This window comes from Centrocercus urophasianus, unplaced genomic scaffold (genome assembly GCF_019232065.1).
Source record: "Centrocercus urophasianus isolate 14NV4802_14NV808 unplaced genomic scaffold, USGS_Curo_1.0 seq_15, whole genome shotgun sequence".
In the NCBI taxonomy this organism is placed as follows: Eukaryota; Metazoa; Chordata; class Aves; order Galliformes; family Phasianidae; genus Centrocercus; species Centrocercus urophasianus.
Window position 1 is genome coordinate 46,502,706 of NW_024884697.1, and position 21,132 is coordinate 46,523,837.

The 21,132-nt window shown below is 43.4% G+C and overlaps 1 protein-coding gene across 1 annotated transcript in view; it reads right to left on the reverse strand.

The window, feature by feature from the left end:
• GRIN2B (glutamate ionotropic receptor NMDA type subunit 2B) overlaps positions 1-6,659 on the reverse strand; it is a 165,135-nt gene extending 158,476 nt beyond the window's left edge. Inside the window, exon 1 of the mRNA XM_042815977.1 lies at positions 6,249-6,659. Within this exon, the coding sequence (XP_042671911.1) occupies positions 6,249-6,659 (411 nt within the window). The remainder of the gene's footprint in view (positions 1-6,248) is intronic.
• Between the last annotated feature and the right edge of the window lie 14,473 nt (positions 6,660-21,132).

Consider the following 21,132-nt stretch of genomic DNA (forward strand, 5'->3'; position numbering starts at 1 on the left):
GGGAAAGTTTGAGATATTAATCAAACTGAACAGAAGTACACTACCTCTTTTTCTTTGTATGAAAAATTTCATTTTGTATGGATGGATTAAACACACATAAACATAAATTACTGATCCACCTGGCCTGTGATTACATGTGTATATTCAAGCAAAAAGCAACAGTGGCACACAATACCAGCTTTTATTCTATGTATCTTTGACCTACCTTTTTTTGCTCCCTCCCCAGCTTTTACAACAGACGTAGTATGAGGACGCATTAAATTTAGTTTATTATTTTTGACTTACCCAAAGCTTTCATTCAGCAGGAAGAAGAAACAAAGTACAGAATGCAAAAGAAGAGTAATAACTACATCCTGAATAAAAATCTTAAAAGCTTGAAGTGGAACTGCTGAATTTATTTATAAAATCAATCTCATCCTTTCTAATCATGAGAGAAGTCTAAGAAACATTTAAACTATTACTATCATCAAGTGCAGTTTAAGAGAAATGAAAATGTATTGTGAATTTACATAAGCTGCATATCCTTCTGTTTTGGAGGGAAAAGGAACAGAAAACTAACAACACTGAACCATACTTTTTCAATATTTGCAGATCAATATGTGTCTTTTTTCCGTTTAAGTCATTTTTTCTTTTTTTTTTTTTTTTTTTTTTCCTTTTTCCACAGAAACCATTCAAAGGGAATTCTTCCTCTTTTATTTTACTGAATTTCTCTCACACAAGGACTCAAAATTTTCCATGTCAAGTCTACTAGAAATGAATCAAATTTATGTCCAAAAAATGAGGTTTGCATTCCCCATACATCTCTATTATTTAACCTTTGGAAACCTGAGAGTGAAAGTACTTTCCTTTTAATTACAGATATTCTGTTTTTAGCAGCACTGTCCCAGTGTCTTTGACTTTGTCCTGGTTTTCAGCATATATCTAGGTGCTCAACTTATCCAACTAGCTTCTATTTCCCTGAACCGGCAGCACCATTTTACTACATTCACACCTCTCCTGCTCCCCAAGTCTGGACTTGCTCCCTGCTGCACTATGCATGGCCAGCGCACATCAAACTTCAGCAATGAAGCAGAGATGATGCGTCTTGGAAACCTCAGAAAACAAGAAGAAATGAGACAGGGATTTATGATGTGGGACTGGCAAGGTAGAAGGGGAGGTTCCAGGTTGGATATTAGGAAAAATTTCTTCTCAAAAAGAGTGGCATAGCAGTGGCACAAGCTGCCCAGGGAGGTGGCTGTGTTACCATCCCTGGAGGTGCTCCACAGCTGTGTGAACGTGGCTCTGAGGGACATGGTCAGTGGGCAGGGTGGGGATGGACTGACAATTGGACTAGATAGTCTTAGAAGTGTTTTCCAACCTTCGTGATTCTGTGATTCTAAGACAAAGCGTACTTCGGTGTGAGTAGGGAGGAGGGAAGGCGAGAGTGGTGCAGGATGCAAGGTACTGAAGGGAGGAGTAGAAAATTCAGCTCTATGCTGTCAGAGAAAAGGAAACAAATACAGATTTTTAGATGTTTCATGCAGCTTTTATGTAGATTTTATTATCAGCATAGCTCTATTTAATACATAATTTTTCCCTATCATTTTATTTCCATCGGTATGGCTACTCTATATGAACAAGCTCTAGAGTGTGAACAGCAAGGGCTGCAGTGATAAAGGAGAATTTTCAGCTGGAAGAACATAATCGCCTTCCTCTTCCAATATTTTTCCTCAGTGCTGCCTATGCATTATTGTGTTATTCTAAAGCTGCACCCAAGGCACTTCCTGCTCTTACCTCTTCTACTTTCATTATCACCAAGTTGACTTTTTCTGTAATTAAAAAAAAAAAAAAAGTCTGTTGTTATAAAACAGACTAGTCAGTCAAATATACATTGTTGTTATTACTTCTTCTGCAACTATTTCTTTACCTCCTAGTTCTGGGCAGAAGCGATAGTAGGTAATATTAAAAACATAATGAAAAAAGCCCTTCCCAGGCTTCCAGTCTCAGGTCTGCAAACACAAGATACTGGTTTGCATGCTTATCTGAACTGAAGCTGTATTTGCAGCCTTGAAGGTTTCCTCCCACCATCAGTCTCCCAGCGTAGAGCATCCTCATCAACCAGATATTTCCACACTGTGATAGAATTTCTGCTTTCAAAACAACTTGAGAGAAAAGAGAAATTATTTTAAACACTGGAACAATGGCAGATGCTCACTGGTCACAAGTGCTCTGCAGTCCTCAGGACAATGCTTAAGATCAGCAGAACAAAACTAGAAAAAGAAAGGTCATTGAGGCAACATCCGGCAAAGTGAAGAGACCAGAGCTTCAACAGACAAAGCACTTGGAACCATAGATCTTAGCACTTATGAAGGTGAAAATTTCTCTCCTCTCCATTTCATCTATTCCAGATTCAACATACATCAGCAGTGATCCATGCTATTCCCTTTCTCGTCAGGGGTCCTGGTCAGACAGTGCTATGATCCTAATCCTTTTTCAAGGTGCCAGTACCAAAACTAGGAGCAGGCATTTGTTTGCAGAGCTGAAACAGTGCAGCTCTTCCAGCCTGCTCCACAACTGCAGGACTTGCCCCTCTGAAAGGAGACAACTCAGGGACTGAACCAACAAAATGAACGCTACAGCTCCCACTGCTTGATGTCACAGCTGATGACCTCATCAGAGTCTAAAGGGGCTGAACCAGTGGTGAACAAGACTCTTTCTCAGCAAAGTGGTCTCTCCAGTGCTAGAGTGTGGCACAGCACGTCTGTGCTGTACCAATTTCCTGGAACTAGCCCCAGATCTCAGTGTGCAAACATCATCTGGTCATTTTCTTCTGATGCCAAATTAGGCAGAGATTAAATGCAACACTTTGTAACAGCTAAACAGGTGGGATTAGAGACATGAGCTCCAAGGAGAGAAACAGCAAAAACATATGCAAATAACTACATACTTATTGTTTAGAGGAAAAAGGCTAAACAGGGAAAACCCAACATTCTCCACAAAACCTAATCAAATGCAATATTAAAGATCACAAATTCAAAGAAAACAATCAGGAAATCCAGATGCTGAATTTTTCCCACAGCATGCCTCCACCCATTGTTACATCTAGGGCAGGGTTCATGGCATTTAACCTGAGGCTTCTGAAGGAAAAGGGGGTACAGCCTTCTTCAGTGATCAATGGGGAGACACAGAACTATTCCACAAGCATTTCACGGCACCCTGAGGTAGGTGACATGAACCATCCTCAGGTGGCATCACTGTCTCCACTGTCGCAATGTCTGGACCTCCAACTAGGAGCTAGCATACATTCAGATGCACACTGACTGAGAGCAACCTATACAGTATCTCAGTCTATGAGTACAGTGGGGAGGGGAAGTAAATTCAGGCTCAAAACTGTTTTTTTCCTTTCTTTTTTTTTTTTTTTTTTTTTTTTTTCCCCCCACCTGCCTTTTTGTGCCTCAATTCACCAGCTTCACAGTACGTTACAAAGCTCTCTTCGCACACAGACCCAAATTTCCTCCCAGACAGAGTTATCAGCCCTCACTGAAGCTGTAACAATTTTTCACATTCCTCCAGGGAAGGTGGTTCAATGGAGTTTTTTGCTTCAACTTCCAGAGAAGGGCTTATCTGTCACACTAAGGTGTCAGTGGTTTGCACTGTTCTTTAGGTTTGCACTGGCGTTATTGATCGTAAATGCACAGGGAACGCAACAAAACTGTAAGTGAAGGTCTGAACCCATGAAATGCTGAGCAAGTTCGATCACAGCTGACTGCTGCAGGCACTGAGGGGATGCTGACAGAAGCAACGTGTGCTTGCAGGAGCAAACCCCAGCCACAAAACTCATTTGCAAACTACATGACTAAGGATAAGAAAAAGCAATGCTTCTGTCAGGGCCCTCTCTGGAAAACAGATTAAGGACTTACCAGTCTGACTTCAGCATTTTTAGTAGAATATCAATGTATTTACTCTCCACCAGGTTTTAATTCAATTCATCAAACAAATACGACCCATTAAACATTACACACCTGTGAAACAGAAGCTCTAAAGGTCAGCATTTTCAATTCATGTTTAAAGAAATCTTGGCCTTTCCTGAAACCACAGATCTTTGTATGCTTCTCCTGCCTGCCAAACTACAAAAAGGGAGTGTGATAAAACAAGATCTCCATTCATAATGCTTCCACCTTCATGCTCTTTGTGAGCTGCCTGCTTGCCAAGAGGCTCTTTAGAATTGAGCTGGGGGGTATACAAGGCAGCCGCATGAGGTGCCACCTTCCCAAGGAGAGATGAGAGAGAGGTAAAAAGAAAAATCTTTGCAGAGTTCAATTCGCCAAATCTCTATTTGAATTTTGGTGGAGTAAATCTGATCTAATCCTACCACAAGTGATGGAGCTGTGCTGGATTTACACTACAGGAATTGGAAATCAAAATTTGGTCTGCCAAGTCCAAAATTGCAAAGATCTTTTTCTAGCACATAGGAGGTTTGGCATCAAAAATACTGATGCTTGTTCGAAGAAGGGATAAAATGCCACCACATAAGTGTGAAACACAGCATCCAACTGTTGTTCCAGACCTGGTTTACACACAGATATTAACAACCGTGTAATGCAGGAGGCAAGAGAGCCTCATACAACACTGTTGCCTAGCTGCCCACGAAAGTGGTCATGGCAAAGTTCAAGGCGCATCTGGACAAAGCTCTCAGATGCAAGGTGTGATTTTTGGGTGATTCTGTGTGGAGCTATGGGTTGGGCTCAATAATCCTTACAGCTCGCTTCCAGCTCGGGACATTCTATGATTCTTTGAGCTCTTCCCAAGAAAGAAAAGTCTCACTGTGGGTAGAATGGGGCAGAATGTCTTCCGTAACAAGTGGGGAAAAAACAAAACAAAACAAAAAAAAAACCCTGTAATTATTTTATTAAATGATTAAATGACTACTTTATTTCAAAGACTAATTTGGGAAAATAACGCTGTGTATTAAATGTGTATTTTTCGGCAACTGAACATTTGGTCAAAGAAAAAATATCATAATTAATTTATTCCCATCTACTCACCTAAAATAACCTGCCCTGGGTTATTCACTTACAAATTAAATTAAACAGAAAATGCCTGGATTTTGCAGTCCACTAAATCTCTTTCTGAGGAAATGTTGCCAGTGGTCAGCTTAAGTCTCCCCCTTTATTCAATTAGACCTGATTCTGCCTAGTTAAATGTCTCAGATTCATTGAAGAGTGACTGCATGACTGCAAAAGGAAAAGACTGCTTGTGCCCCTGTTTGTTTCTGTATGATGCACAAAGCACGGTCAAGACGTTCTTCTCAATAAAGGTGCTGCCCTCATCTCTTTGTCACACCAGGACTACAGGGAAAAAGGCAGCCCACTTCTCTTGGATATTCCCATCAGCCCACAGCAGTTTGGGGGCCACTGTCAGCTACATTGGCTGGCCAAATGCACACTCGGGCATGAACTGCTGGGGTATCCTGCTCCTCCCACGAAGGATATTTCTGTTGGGTCCGACTGCAACCCAAGGATGCTCCCTCCCCTAAGCTCACAGATAACAGCTGGCCAAAGCTGGTGCTCCCTGCATATTGCAGCATTCAAATGCAGATGTGGGAAGGCCTGTTTGTGCAGTAACTGCCAAAAAAACTGGCTAGAGACAGGGAAAAATGAAATGTCAGTGACATGATGGAAGCACAGTGGAAACAAGAGGACTTAGCTGGACCAGTTCAGACTGGTTACTTGCTTAAGCTAGCACTTATTTAACTTCAGGAGCTGATTAACACTTCTGAGAGACAATAGCTTTATTAAAGATTCAATTATTTTTCAATTAAGATGTAAGAGCTGTATTAAACATCCCTGAAAATGCCACAACGTCCTACAGCTCCTTTCAGGGAAAACACAAGCTAGCATTCTCGGCATTTCTAAGGTAAAACACTGGTAAAAATAAAACCTTTAAAAAAAAAAAAAAATCACAACTGTCAAAGTCTTTACACTTCTTAAGGAAGAAGAACAGAGCTCATTCTTTTGCAGCTCTCTTCTATCTGCTCCTTCCCCTCCTTGCTTTTTCTCTGTTGCAGGTAATTCCACATGATTAATAGGCTCTCCTCAGCACTGCTACACAGTTAGCTCTTTTAATCTCTCTTTGAATCTGAGTCTTTCTAATCCCCCAGCCCTTCGGCCCCAGGAGACTCCACCTGAGGATCACAGAACAAGATAGTTCTCTCTGTTTCAACTTACTTCTAATCTGCAAGTCTACAATCAAAGCAAGTTCAAATTTACCTTATCTGCCATGATCATAGAGGAGCCTCCATGGATGCCCAGGATGGGAGTGAGGGTCTGGGCAGAGATGAAGTCCAGGATCTGGGCAATGGCTTCCTGGTCTGTGTCATCAGCAAATACCACCCCTTGAATCTTCCGGTCTGACATGAGGTCACAGATGCGGGTGATGATGCTCTTGGGATCAGTTTCATTCATGGCCACCAGCTCCACCCGGGGCACCACTGAGAGGTGGTGGAAGTCATCTTTCTCGTGGGCATCTTTGATGGCCACTTCGTCTGAGGTCCCCACCAGGATGACCGCAATGCCAATGCTTGGGTGGCTTTTTTGCGCGTGGGTCCCGCTCCCTGTTGTTGCGAGGACTGCCAGCACCAGCCAAAACCTCGGAGAGTAGCACTCCACCCTGGGCCTCATCTTCAGCTCTTACACTCCCTGAGAAATAAAGATACAAAAGGAAACGGGGAAAGTGAGAGAAAGGGAAAGTGATTAATTGACAAGTCAATCATGCACTCTGCATTCAAGGCAGATCCATCGATCTTCCTCAGCCAATAGCTGTCCTCCCACCAGTCTTTCTTGCCCAGCACCCAGTCCTTCTGTTGCATTCACGGCAACATACTAAGTTCTGGTCGCAACCCCAGAGTTTGAAGTCACTTCAGAGTGACAGCAGAAGATGGGATCATGTCATCTATCTTAGGTCCCATGTCATGCTGAGACCCAAGTCAAAACTGATTTTGAAAATTGAGAAGAATTGTCCACTGACAGCTGTTCAGCTGTCTTTGTGAAACTAATTGCTTATGTCAAGCCCATGTCTAAGTGCTTGCCCTCAACACAAAGGAATTATTAATGTTTGTGATTAGTTTGGCCTTCTTCTGGATATACAGGCAGAGAGGCTGAAAGGACCAGACAGGCAGGACTGCCTTTTACTACATCAGCACAGCACCTCTAGAGTAAAGACAAATGGGCAAGGCCATTGAATGGATGTGAGTGGGTGTTACTCTGCATATGCACTGCATATAGCCCTCCTACCCAAGGGACACACACCACTCATATCTTTAGTAGTCAGTCAGTCTTTCATCTACACAAAGTCCATTTGTTTTTAAAAAGCAAGGAATGCAAAATTTCCAAATGGTCATAGTTAAAAATGAATCAGTGACACGTGGAGAGGACATTCCCTACAAGACCCCTATGACAACATTTTTTTCCAATAAGCAGAAAGACTCAAAGAGCTTATTCTCCACTACCGCAGCCAAGAAGGTTACAGTGGTCTTTTCCTTGAACATATCCACTTCATTTTATAATCATAATAGTAAAAATTGGAAAGCCCGGTGAAGTCATCTCTCCAGCTCCTGCCTGAGCAAGATTGTTCCTACCTCTTTATTCACTCCTGATTTAATAGTACCTCACGTTTTCACAGCACTTTTCATTTCAAAGGAACTTTACACACTAACAAATTAATCCTCACAGCACTTACAAGGAGTCAGTATTACCAAAATCCTACTGATCTGGTGACAAAAACACAGCAATGACCTCCCTGGCCACCCATCACCCCTTTGGGGAGCAGCACTGCTCAGCCTGCCTATCCAGGGCCACTTTGCCATCCCAAGCAGATTTCAGGCATTTCAAACTAGAGAAGACTTTCCCTTAGACGTTCACACCCAGAAGTCTGTTTTTCAACAGCCGTGCTCTCTTAGAATAAGTACACCAGTACTACACCAGTACTACACCATTGACCCTCTAAGTCTTCAGGAATCTAGAAATCGGACTCTTTCATGCCCTTCACAGCCACATGTCTCTCTATCAAATGTACAGAAGGCTGCAGTAGCAGGGACAATACCAGCAAGACCTAGGGGAAGTTGGAAGTCCACCCAACAGCCTGCGTGATGCCAGTCAGGCCCAGCAAAAGGGTTCATGCAACTCCATTGTGCCTTGCCCAGGAGAACACAGATACTCCGTACCCGCTCTCTCTCTGCTTAGCATGGCAGTGAGACCGTATCCTGCATTGTTATTACTGGATAAATAACTGGAGAATAAAATAGATATTAAATATGCACCAGAGGAACCAAATCCACTTAGGAGACTGAAAGCGACAAAATTGGTGCTTTGGGTACAAAGCACCAATCGATTCTAAACTCTCTGACAGATCTGCTTTCTGAGAGATGCTCACAAGAACCAAGGGACTTCGAGAGTTTGGCAAAATGAACAGCTAACTTCATTCCAGCAGGACTGTTATCCTCCAATTACAAGTCACTAAATTAGATTCCTTCACAGTGAAATGCAGTCCCCACTCCTGCAATGCTTTATTAACTTTAATGCACTCTGTACGCTCTCTGTCTCTCACTTTCTTGCTCACTCACTTCAATGCTATATTTGCACTCTCTAAAATATGTCTCCTGCGATCTCTGCATAGTCTCACACAATCTATTACGCTTGGTTAGGTAATGGCTAGCTGTGATACGCAGGGAGCAGACTCTAGGTTTTTCCCAGCCCCTTTTCCACCAGGAATACTTTACATGGCCTTACAACACAGAACTCAGAGAGCAGCAATGCAGGAGCTATGCAGGCAAACGTGACAGCTGCCTGCTTTCTCACCCAAGCATAGACCTTTCCCATAGGGAAAAATTCTCGCCAAGAAACCTGTTCCCTTCTCTTCATCTGCTTCAAAGCCAATTAATCTCTAGCAAGTACTTTCAAGAGACAGCATAAGAAGGCTCAGATCATGAAGAGCATTTAGGTGCCAACCTACTGAATGCCTGGCTTATGGGATGTACCCCTAGACAGATTTTCTCTTCAGTACAAGATGATGGGGCTCCCTGCAAAGTGCTAGAAGCTCAGTCTTTATCCAGTGACACAGAAAGTTGCCAGGGCTAGGAAAAGACTAATGTGAAGAGGTCATGGTGCCACCACAGCCAAACAGCATCTCCCTCTACTTCGGATCCTCAGCCATGAGCCCTATTCTGGCTCCGCTAAAACTAAAAGGCTTAAATGGCTTAAGTAACCTGTGCCTATCCAACCACCTATGACAAGTCTCCCTCCATCTCTTACTCAGACATAACTTCTCTGTTAGCATGTTTCAGAAACATGGACTCTGGTTGCTGGCATGTAGACCACCCACCTGAGGCAGTATGAGGTACCTGTTCCTGGCTGGGTGCCCTGGTAGGATGGGATCCAGGGTTGCGATAAGGCAGGAGTACATAAAGAAAGTGTACCCAAACCAAGGATAGTGGCACCCTCAGCCAAAGGTTGGCCTCTCCCGTGCAGACACAGTACACTGCCACAAGGCACAAGCAGGTTCACAGCGCAGAGTTGCACTGTGCAAGTAGAGGCTGTTGGAGATCGGAACAGGCATCCCAGCACCAACCCCTATCCCTCTTTCCTCCTCTAATGTTTCTCACCATGAGCCCTTTTTGAATGAACGACAGTAAAGGGCACGGGTACACCTGCACAAATATTGTAAGACTAAAGTGATCTCAGAACTATTGTGAAAAGTTGTTTCATATACAGCAGCAAGTTTTATATGTTTACTTCTGCAGTGTTCAAATGGAAAAGTTTGAGACGCCCAACTGAGGAAACACCAGAGGTAGTGTGGGGACATCCTTGTGAGTGTTTTTGTTTTCTCTTACTTCAGTGAGTATTTGCAGATTCACATGGAGAAACTCATAAGATCATGACAAAGCTGCAGTCCTAAAACAGAGAGTTTCTCTCTAGTTGCTCCAAGTAATTTTAATAATCCTCAAATCTAATTTCATAAGTCAAGAGTGACTTTTAAAATGCATCAAGGTGATTCAATACATAGTATTTTACATCAGTAGGTTTTTTTCCTTATCAATGATGCAGGGTAACAGCGTCAGGAAGGCTTTTCTGCCTTTCCAAAACAATTCGGTAAATCTCAAACTCCATTGTAGCCCGTAATATCTCTCTTTTCTTTTTTAAAGACATTATTCCACAGTATTATATTCTCCCTTTCTCCCTGATACAGAATGCATGACAGGGATATTAGACAAAGTGCTTTTACAGACATATCTATATTTAGACATAAACATGCCTGTAAAATGATTATAACTCTATAATCTTATTTTATTTACCAATAAAACATATCCAGCATTGTAGAGGAACGCAGCATCTACTTAATGCTGCAGAACAATATTACACAATCACTGTTAAAACAGGGAGGGAGACCTAACTTCTCCAATTGAAAATGCAAGAGGAATGTAGGTAGTCAGACAGCAATTATTCAGTTGGAATTTGGCCAGGACCAAAAGGTTAGACTGCTTAAAAATATTATGAGAACCTTATTTGACAGTGCATTTTATGTGGATCAAATCTAAGATAAGTATTAATAGAAAATTATTAGCTGCACAGCCAAAAATACAGCTCAGCATTTAGAGATATTTCTGGGAAAGTACACAAATAGGTCACTGTGCATTCAACCAAGCTAACTGTAGATAAAGTGCTACGCCACACAGAGCAAAGTGAGGCAATCTTTAGGTGCGACATAACATTGAGGCAGAAGATGGGCTCAGCTCTGTTGTGTGCTCATGCCAGTACCTCCATCTGCTGCAGCCAAGCCAACTGAGCAGCCATGTGCAGCAGGCCCTTGGGAATGTATCTGCAGGGCCCCAAAACCCCACACCGAGCAAAGGAAATGGAAGTCCTGTAATGCTTCAGTCTCAGATATAAAGCTGCCTTAAAGGCAGCTTTCCTAATTAGGATGAAGTTGATAACTGTGACAGGGGGCTGAACATCATCAGAAGAGTGTAGAGATATAAGATTTGGACAATGAATGAAAAATGAACCCTCATGTTTACAGCCCTAGTTGAAAATAGGAAGAAATCCACCTCAGCTGTGAAATACTCCAGAAAGCTGGCAGATGTTTTGTGCCTGGTATCCAACACACCACCAGGGAACAGCACAGCGCACCAGCAGTGCTTTAGGGAAGTTATTGCACTAGACAAGCAGAAGTCTGGTGATATTTAAGTCTTTCTCTACTACCTGCCATACATGTAAGCTGCAGGAGCTGGGAAGACCCATGCAAAGAAAGGGGCAGGGTTGATTCAAATCCCACAAACTGTTACTCCCGAAAGCTGGGGGTTAAGTCACTAAATATCATACTGTAGTTTACATTTAAGTTTCACCAACTCCCTAACTTTTGTCAACCCAATTTCAACTTCGTGCAGCATTCTATTCTCATGGTTAACACCATCTCTCCACTCAGGACACACTGTATATTTTCTGCCTCTAAAGAAGCACCCCTCACCTCCTAACACCGCTTTAACCGTTCTCCTTCCATAGCTCCAGCACAGCTGATTTGTACACTAACAGCTCTTGCGCTGCCGTTCTCCACACTACTGCTCACCAGGTAGATGACATAAGTGCTCATAAATCTTCTCCTGGCTCATGGCCCTGTTGTTCCTGGAACTCTGTAAACAGAGACCAAGATGAGGATGGATCTAGGGCACAATGGACGTGTCCTGGAAGCACCTGTACATCTCAGGTACTGATAAACTGTATTAATGACACCGCAGGAAAATATTCATACACTCAGAGCAAGAAGATGGCAGAGTCTACAGACATCGGAGGTTCCATGGCCAGTGATGAAAGTGATGGCTATCCGGCATCTGTGTCAAAAAGGTTCATTGTAGCAACTCTGACTGAGCTCCCCCCAGTGCATTTTAATAATCCTCGATGACAAATAATGTATTTTATAAGCCGTCTTCAAAAATTAACTATTCTCATTCTGACACACAAACTTTTCTTTAACAATGGCAGAAACATTTCTGCAAGGCCATTTGGACAGGTCTCCTTGCTGCTTTTCACAGCTCTTCCCTTTCCAGGAAGTATTATTTATTTCTGTGCTGCCCCACAGATGCATTTTCATCTAACCTTTATAAATAAATTTTAAGAAGAATCTTCTTTTCTCTCAAATTAACTTTTTTTGTACTCTCATTACCTTACTGTTAGCTTTTCTTCCATGGGAGGAAATAGGTGTGTAAGTTCAGTTCTTTCAGTTCTACTCAATTTATTATCTTTTCACCTGTTTTTCTTTATTGAAATAGGCAAAGACTCCCCGCTAGACTGGGCACTATCAGATTCATCTCATATATTACATACTTATTCCTCCCCATCTCTAAAGTCTAGATTGCTTCCGTCTGCTCAAGAGGTCTGTCCAATGATAAGGTCAAAAAAAGCACTTCTCCTTTTTTTCTATCCCACACAAAGGAGCAGTTCTCTCTCTACACTCAAGGAGGTACAAAGAACACTTTGATCATCAATTAGATCCAAATCATTCCCAACAGATGAAGAACTGTGTCTCATTACTGTTAGCTTACCCAAAGGTAAGTTCCCAGCATCCTTCCCACTTATTTCCACCCACGTATTTTACATATCACGGGGACAGCTGTTACAGCCACAGCCTCCAAGCTTCTGTTGAGTCCATCACCAAGTGATTCATAGAAATTGCACACGAAAATCCCCTGCTTAACAGTCTCGCCCTTCTCCCAGTCATTTCAGGATCTCTGCAGCATCTGCTTTATCGCACTACCTGCTCTGAAACAACTCAAACAATAGGATTACCACTGCTAGGAGATGCCTCCAAGGCTCACATTCTGAAACATTTCTCTAAACTCAGCTTAAATTTTCCCTTTGCTCAGCTATCCTGTTACTTCAATAATATCTCCTTCATTCAGCCTAAACAATTTCACTCTCTCAACTCACCATTTCCACCCTGAAAACGCTTGTAAGAAGGTTATCTGATCACCCCTGGGGACTTTTCTCTACAGCAGAATTTCAGCTCTGTTCATCCCTACTCCTAAACTAAGCCCCCTGGGCCCTCAGCAGGATGAGCAAAGGAGGAAGGCAGCATCAGGGCAGGAAGAGCAGGAGTGAGCTGACCTGCTTCCCCAGGTTGGCACACACGTGCAGAGCGGTTGGAGTCAGTATGACATGCAAAAGCCATTAAGCGAGACAGCAGGTCAGTCTGGCATTGTGCAGTGCCAACTTCTAAATGCCAGGGCATGGAGGCTTGGCACAGCCATTGCTCTCTGCGAGCCTGGCTATGGAGCCAGGCCGGAGCCACTGTTCCCAGGGCAATATCTCACCCCTAGCACCCTGTTTGGACAAGTTTAGAGGAATGAGATCCCACCATCTGGAGGGGTCAGCTACCGCAGCTGTCACTCTGCACACACTCCATTTCAAACAAGGTTTTCAAAGCTTTCAAGGTCTTTTCATCATGCGTGGTATCCCACTTTTGAACACTCCCTGTGTCAGGTTCAGAGCAAATCATCGGAAGCATGGGAAACACCTCCGTGCACACTGCCTCTCCAGAAGGATTTCAGAGCGGTTGAAAGTAGCTTTGCTTCCTAGAGAGCAGGACTAAGGGAAGCCAGGTTTAAACAGGCAGCAGAATGCTGCACCCAGAACACCACCACTTTTGCCAGATAAATCAAACTGGAACAGCTTGGTAATCCAGCTACAATCCCTGCTTTCCTTTAATTCTCGTCTTCTACTTTTCACTTTCTAGCAGAATTCAGCAGCTCATTAATAACCTGATTACATCAAAGACAGATTTCTGAAACCTGGGATTTAAATACCTCCAATCCATTAGCATCCATAAAAAACACCTTTAACTTTGGTTAGATGGTTTGGAAAAGCACATCCTCCACACTCTGATTGTTTGCTGTATTAATTTGAAGCTTTCTACTCAACCTTGATCAACTCTCCATTTTATGTACTTAGCAGATTATGACATCGAATTTTTAAAAGTTTGAAAAATATCATAAAAAATGAGAAGTATTATTTTTTACTTCCAAGGATGGAAGGACTTTTTCATTTCATATATGCTCATATACTACACTCGGTACCTATTCAATCCCTGAATCAATTGGTTGAAGAGAAAGCAGGAACCAGGCAGGCGACTGCCAAACACAATGCCAGCACAGAAATCCCATGGGCGACTGAAGACTGTCTCTTGATGTAGGGCTTTGAGTTCTTTGGATGCCACATGTAAACACAGTAAAAGCCAAATAACAAAGGTTTCTTCCAACACACCGTAAGTAGAAAGAATATACGACTCTTTCTTCTTTCTTTAGGCAAATGATGGGATTTCTTCTGCATCACTGAGAATCCCAAGAAAAGCTTTTGAACCAGACGGTGACAGCCTTTAATTGTAACTGCACTTTGGATATGCCCCCCCAGTTTGTTGCCAATCTCCTCAGATATAATGTACAACACTGAGTAAATCTTCACAGAAACACAGAATGGCCTGGGTTGGAAGGGACCTCAAGCATCATGAATCTCCAACCCCCTGCCACACGCAGTGCCACCAACCTCCCCATTTAATACAAGACCAGGCTGTCCAGGGCCCCATCCAATGTGGCCTTGAACACCTCCAGGGACAGGGCATCCACAACCTCTCTGGGCAGCCTGTTCCAGCACCTCACCACTCTCACAGCAAAGAACTCCCCAGTGACATCCAAACTAAATCTTCCCTCCCTCAACTTAAAACCATTTCCCCTTGTCTTGCTATTATCAACCCTTTCAAAGAGTTGACTCCCCTCCAGTTTGTAGGCTCCCCTTAGGTACTGAAAGGCTGCAGTGAGGTCACCCCGCAGCCTTCTTTTCTCCAGGCTGAACAAGCCCAGCTCCCTCAGCCTGTCCTCATAGGGAAGGTGCTCCAGGCCCCTGATCATCTTCGTGGCCATCCTCTGGATCCACTCCAACAGCTCCCTCTCTTTCTTACACTGGGGGCTCCAGACCTGGACACAGTACTCCAGTTGGGACCTCGCAAGAGCAGAGGAGAGAGGGACAATCACCTCCCTGTCTCTGCTGGCTGCCCCTCTTCTGATGGAGCCCAGGATACCGTCTGCTTTCCAAGCTGCAACAGCACACTGCTGGCTCATGTTAAGTTTTTCATCCATCAGGACTCCCAGGTCCTTCTCTGCAGGGCTGCTCTCAAGGACTGCTCCTTCCAGTCTGTATCTTCAAAACTTCAAAACAAACAAGCCTATTCCCTCAGAAGGATCTTCACAGGTGCATGTTTCAGCCTTGAAGACCATGCAGCAAAAGCAATCTAGGAAACTGTACTGCCTCTGCTGCTTGTAGCACCTCTGTATCAAATCTTAACCAGCCCTAAGCAGAGTGCCAGAGTTCATGAGACCCAATAATGAGGTCTCATAGGGGTGTAACAAACAAATAAACAAAACAAAACAAACAGCAGATGAGAAGGCTCAGTGTCCAAATACCAAGATTTGAGTGGAGCAAAGAAGCTGATAAGTGATCCAGGTCAGTGTTGTAGCACTACAGATATCGATGGGCCACATCCTGCAAACTGGCACTATCCCTCAGGATAGTGGCCTCTTGATGTGGCCACTGATATACAGCATTTTGAGAGGTGAGGTTTGTCACCATGTGACCCCATAAGAAGGCCAACATTGCTTATTAAAAGAGTAGGGGAATTAATCAAAAGGTGAGAGGGACTAAGGGGTGGTTTTAGCACAAGCGAAAAGACAGGCCGCAGCAATCTGAATCAAAAGGAGTTGAGAGCTGTCTCTAGTCAGGATGGTATGACTACACCCAGACAACACTGTTCTCAAGTTTTCTTCCTTATAATTGCCTGTCCTGTGGCAAAACAGGCTCAGTGTACAGGTGGAAGCCAGTGATGAGCAGTACCTCATAGGAGTCCGTTTTGGGACTGGTGCTCTTCAACAACTTTGTAAATTACCTGGATAGTGGGATTGAGTGCACCCCCAGCAAATTTACAGATGAGCGGTGCAACTGATACAACAGAAGGAAAGGATGCCATTCAAAGGGACCTGGACAGATTTGAAAAGTGAACCCACTGGAATCTAATGAGATTCAGTAAGATCAAACGCATGGTGTTTTACTTGGGTTGCAGCAATCCCAGACACATGCATAAACTGGGAGAACTAATTGAGGGCAGCCCAGTGGAGAAGGACATGGGAGCTCTAGTGGATGACAAGCTAGACATGAGCCAGCAGAGTGCTCTTGCAGCCTGGAAGGCCAACTGCATCTTAGGCTGCACCAAAAGAGGGGTCACCAGCAGGTCAAGGGAGGTGACTGTCCTCCTCTACTCTGCCCTTATGAGGTTCCATCTGGAGTACTGCATTTACAGAGCTGCTGAAATAGGTCCAGAGGAGAGCCACAAAGATGATCAGAGGGCTGGAGCACCCTTATAAAGAAATGCTGAGGGAGATGAGCTTGTTCAGCTTGGAAGAGACTCCAGTGAGACCTCATTATGGATTTCCAGTATTTGGAGGGATCTTATAAACAGGAGGGGGACTGACTTTTTTTTTTTTTTTTTTTTTTTTTTTTACAGGGGTAGATACTGATAAGGCAATAGGAAATGACTTTAAACTAAATGAGGGGAGATTTTAATTTAGATGTTAGACATTCTTTACTCAGAGGGCAGTGTGGCACTGGTACAGGCTGCCCAGAGAAGCTATGGGTACCCCATTGCTGGAGGCATTCAAGCCCAGGTTCAGTGGGGCTCTCGGCAGACTGATCTGGTGGGTGGCAGTTCCATCCATGGCAGAGGGTTGGAACTGGATGTCTCTTCCAATCCAAACCATTCTATGATTCTATGAAAATCATGTCTTTTTCCTAGCTATGATCTTCAGCAAAGGATTTTTCTGTTCCTATTATTATCTATCTAGGAAAAGTAACAAGGAAACCCCCTGTGTGACATCTAAAAAGAGTGTCATTCAAGATGCTTGGAGTTGTATACTCTCACCCCAGCAATATCATAAAAATCACTCATTCCCTTAGAAAAACTTGATCCTTATAATAAATACTAAAGTCAGGATGTAGGAGGAATTGATGACTGCAAATTAAGAATTCCTTTTGTATCTTCATTTTTATTTTCTTTTCCTTGTTTCTTTCTTTCCCTCCTTTACTCTCCCCACCTCAAACTCCCCCCTTCCCTCGTATTTCATTCCCTCAATTCAAAGAGCAGTAAGGCACCAGCCATCAAACTGCTGGATACAATATGTTTTCACACTAGGTTACTGCTGTGCACCAGACCATGCACTGCCTGCAATTCTATGACAGGTCAGGGCCGATTTATCTCACCAAGACCTTCAGTCAGTACCATCCAGAAAGCTTTCCCAGCTGGAGACCCAACCCAGCATCAGATGACCTCTCCCTCTTCTCAGTAGTCCATCATGTCTATGGAGTTGTAGTGATAGAAACATACAGGCAAAGCCACATCTGGACAACGTCTAGTCACTGGCTGTTGATGCTACAGGGATAAGGATGGAAGCTCTAAACCAGTACAAGCAAAGATTAGATTTGGCTGAGCTGAATGCCATTTACATGCATTTTTTTCCCCATCAGATTTCACCACTTTCTCTTTTCTCCAGCCTGTCAAATTTGTTCATGTCGGCTACTTAAGCCACTTTTCCCAGTAGCTCACCTAGCAGTTCATTCCCCCCATGATACATACAAGGACATATCAGCACGTGCCTCCTCCCAGCCCAGCTCCACTACTGGCTTCCTCAAGATGCAGCCCCACTCCCTTGGGCCACATCTTTCTACACAAATGTTACTATAATATACATTTGCAGCAGATAAAAAAAAAAGAATATTTGGTAGAAAGATCAGGAAGGAACAACCACCAAAACTAAATAATGATCACAGTAAAGAATATACTATCAATAAAGAAAAACTAATCCCGTGGAATGAGTATAGCTATGGGTTTCTTAAGCTTTACAATCAGTTCATACTTTTGAAACAGCATAAAGGAGCTCAACGTAATAGAAAATCCATAATTCCAATACCCCCACATTCTTCAGTCTACAATATATGTCCTAACCTACCATCCTATTCAGCTTTCTTCATTCATCACTTACCTCTACTCCATGTTTTGTCCTCCAGGGCTCCCACAGTCATCCTATTCCTCACTTCAAGCGCTGTTACATTTTTTGATCCACCAGTGGCACCTGTCAGCTTATTTGCATTCACACTATTAGGTATCTGCTTTTAAATCTCAAAAGCATGGAGAGAATGAACCACAAGTAGTGAAGCCTTGTTCTAATCCTTTACACCATCATCCAAAAACAACAATAAGCATTTTTTGAAAGTGTAAACACTACTGTTTTCTTCTTCACTCTTTGCCTTATTCTCTTCATCAGAAAGATGGAATGCACTTTCTCTATTTTACAGAGCTAGAAGGTTTAATTATTTATTGTATTTAAAGTATTTCCATCTCTCAAGTGATAGAAGCTCCAGGAGTTGAAATTATTGCTTTCCACTGCACTTCCCCAAAGGCAGTAATGTCTTTTTGTGAAATCATATCCAACATTACCCACAGGATCCCAAGAGAGTGCATTAAAGCCTGTCTGTCCAAGATCTTCAGGACAATAAATCCTAGATTAGCTAGCAGCAGAGAAAGGAATCACTGTAATACCACAAATAGTCATGGCTTCCAAGCAAAATCCCTGATATTCAAAATCAACTTTGCCATATTAAGTCAAACTCCAAAATACCGCTGAACAGTAGTTTCTGACAAAACAACACATTGTCAGCAAATTCCAGTTTGTTATGCCTGTTTCTCATGAAAGTATCTCAACTCCTGGTACATTTTCACCAAAGCAGAGTCCTGGCCAAGAGGAAGAGCAATGCTGAGCTATGAAGAGTGCGGCAGAGCTACCGTGGGCAGCCAGCCTCTGGGCTGGAGGTCTGGCACTTTGGAGCAGCAGGTGCCATCCTTTTGGCAATTTTAATCCAGATCTCAAAATCCCCTATTTTATCAAGTTATCTGCCCATGGGTCTGCCATGGATCCAAGGAATCTGGTTCCTGCAGCTCCTGGAGTATGGAAACATATGGCCCAGCTTGATATTAATTCACTTACAGAATCTCAAAGTATGAGATCTCCTAGCAGTGTATCTCAGAAGTGGAGATCCTCAGACCCCGGGTTTAACAGATCTGGGGAAGGTACCAGAGCAGAGTCACTTGGCTCATATTATACGCCCAGATAGTTCTGTAAACTCTGATTCCCTCCTAGACAGAAAGCCTGTCCTTACACCAGGAAGACTGGAAACACAGCATCCTGGCTGGGGCTACAGTGTCAGAGGCACCAGAAATATGGGATTGACTGAGAAATCTTCAGACGTGATTCTGAGGGCTACAGCTTCAGACTAGGCCATGAATGAAAGTGTCCTATGCTACAAATTCTACGAAGCCCTGGGAGCTGGGAGAGAAACCCAATAAGTTTGGTGACAACCACATTCAAATCACACTCCTTTCACACACAAAGTGGTCCTTGTAGGAATCCAGCTTCCTGAAGACAGAAACCCAAGTCTGGCTGCCATGTCAGAGGCCAGTTTAGAGCTGCTGTTCTCTCCCTGAGGGCCATTTCTGGACTGGGTCAGAGTTACCACTCAGCTAGAAGGGATAGGTTTAATGGATATGGTGGCAAAGCAGACTTCACATTGCCTATTCTGAATCCTGTCTGCTGCACCGAATCCTGTCTGGTGAAGAGCTTTTGTACAAACCTCAGTCCACAAGAGGCTGTACAGCCTTTACCTAAGTCTCACCTTTGTTTGTCTATGACGGTACCAGTACTGACATCCTGAGCAGCCAAAGATTGCAATCTTGCAAATATCACCCAGTTCCTACAGTGGAGTGGGGAAAGCACACAGAATCACAGAATTATAGGGGTTGGAAGGGACCTCCAAAGACCATCGAGTCCAACCCCCCTGCCAAAGCAGGTTCCCTACACCATGTTGCCTGCATGAACTGCCTCCCCAAAGTTTGTCATGAGTACCAGTTGTCCCCTCACACCATCCTGAGTTTTTCCTCACAGAAGCTTTGGCACTTCTGCAGGGCACATCCATACCACAGGGCTGAAGGTCACAGCACAGCTCTCGTTGACTGCATCAAGAGCAGCACTGACAAGGCACATGCACACTGGAGCAAGCTGAGACAGAAGTCCTCTCTGCTTGGAAGGGGATTTCTCATGGGTTCCATGCAAGAGGGGAAAAAAAAAAAAAAAAAATCTGCCCTTGGATGCAATACCTTTCTGACACAGTTCCTGCTTTGGTGTCCCATTAAGAAGACACTGAGAGGACCTCTTTTTAAAACCAGGAGGTGTTTTTCCCCATGAAGCTGCATGGATTTATAAATATAAGGATGCCCAAGTACACTAAAATCCATAGAGCCTTTTGCATGTACCTGTCTCTGTGCACCTCTGTGCCAAAAGGGAATGTAAAGTCCCTGCAATCTGATCTGGAAATGTTCAAAACACATTTTTTCATGGATTTTAACACCTTTCTGAGGCATCGGATAACATGAAAGGGATCAATCACTCCCCCCATCTTTGTCTTGGGAGAGAGAGAGACAGAGAGAAAAGCTGGAACAAACAAGCCAATATGCATTATCACCTGGCTGTGCTGCCCTGGAACACTCTCAGATCCCTTTCCTCTGGTTTGTATTTATCTTCTGAGCCTAAAAACCTCCTGGGATCTTATATCCCTTCCTACACTAGCACAATCCTGTTACCACCCTATCCAGAGGCTGGGAATACTTCAACAAGACTAAAAACAATATGCAAATATGACTCCTTTCCTAACCAAAGGGATCACTGGATGTACCTCTAGACCATGGCTAATCTCCATCTCCTGGCCCTGGAGCTGAGTTGAGCTGGTGGCTAGCTGTGCAGCCCCTCCAGCCAATCCATTTACCCAAGCTGGTCTGACATGTGGCTAAGGGACTGTCCTCTCCAGATCCACCTATCTTAAAGCTTCCTTCACTGCTTAAAATATTATTTATTTATGAAAAGCAATGGGCTAAAAGTATATATACATATTAAAAAAGTAAATAAATAAATCAGGTGGCCTGCCATTAAGGAAAGAAAAGCACTCCGGCAGTGCACAG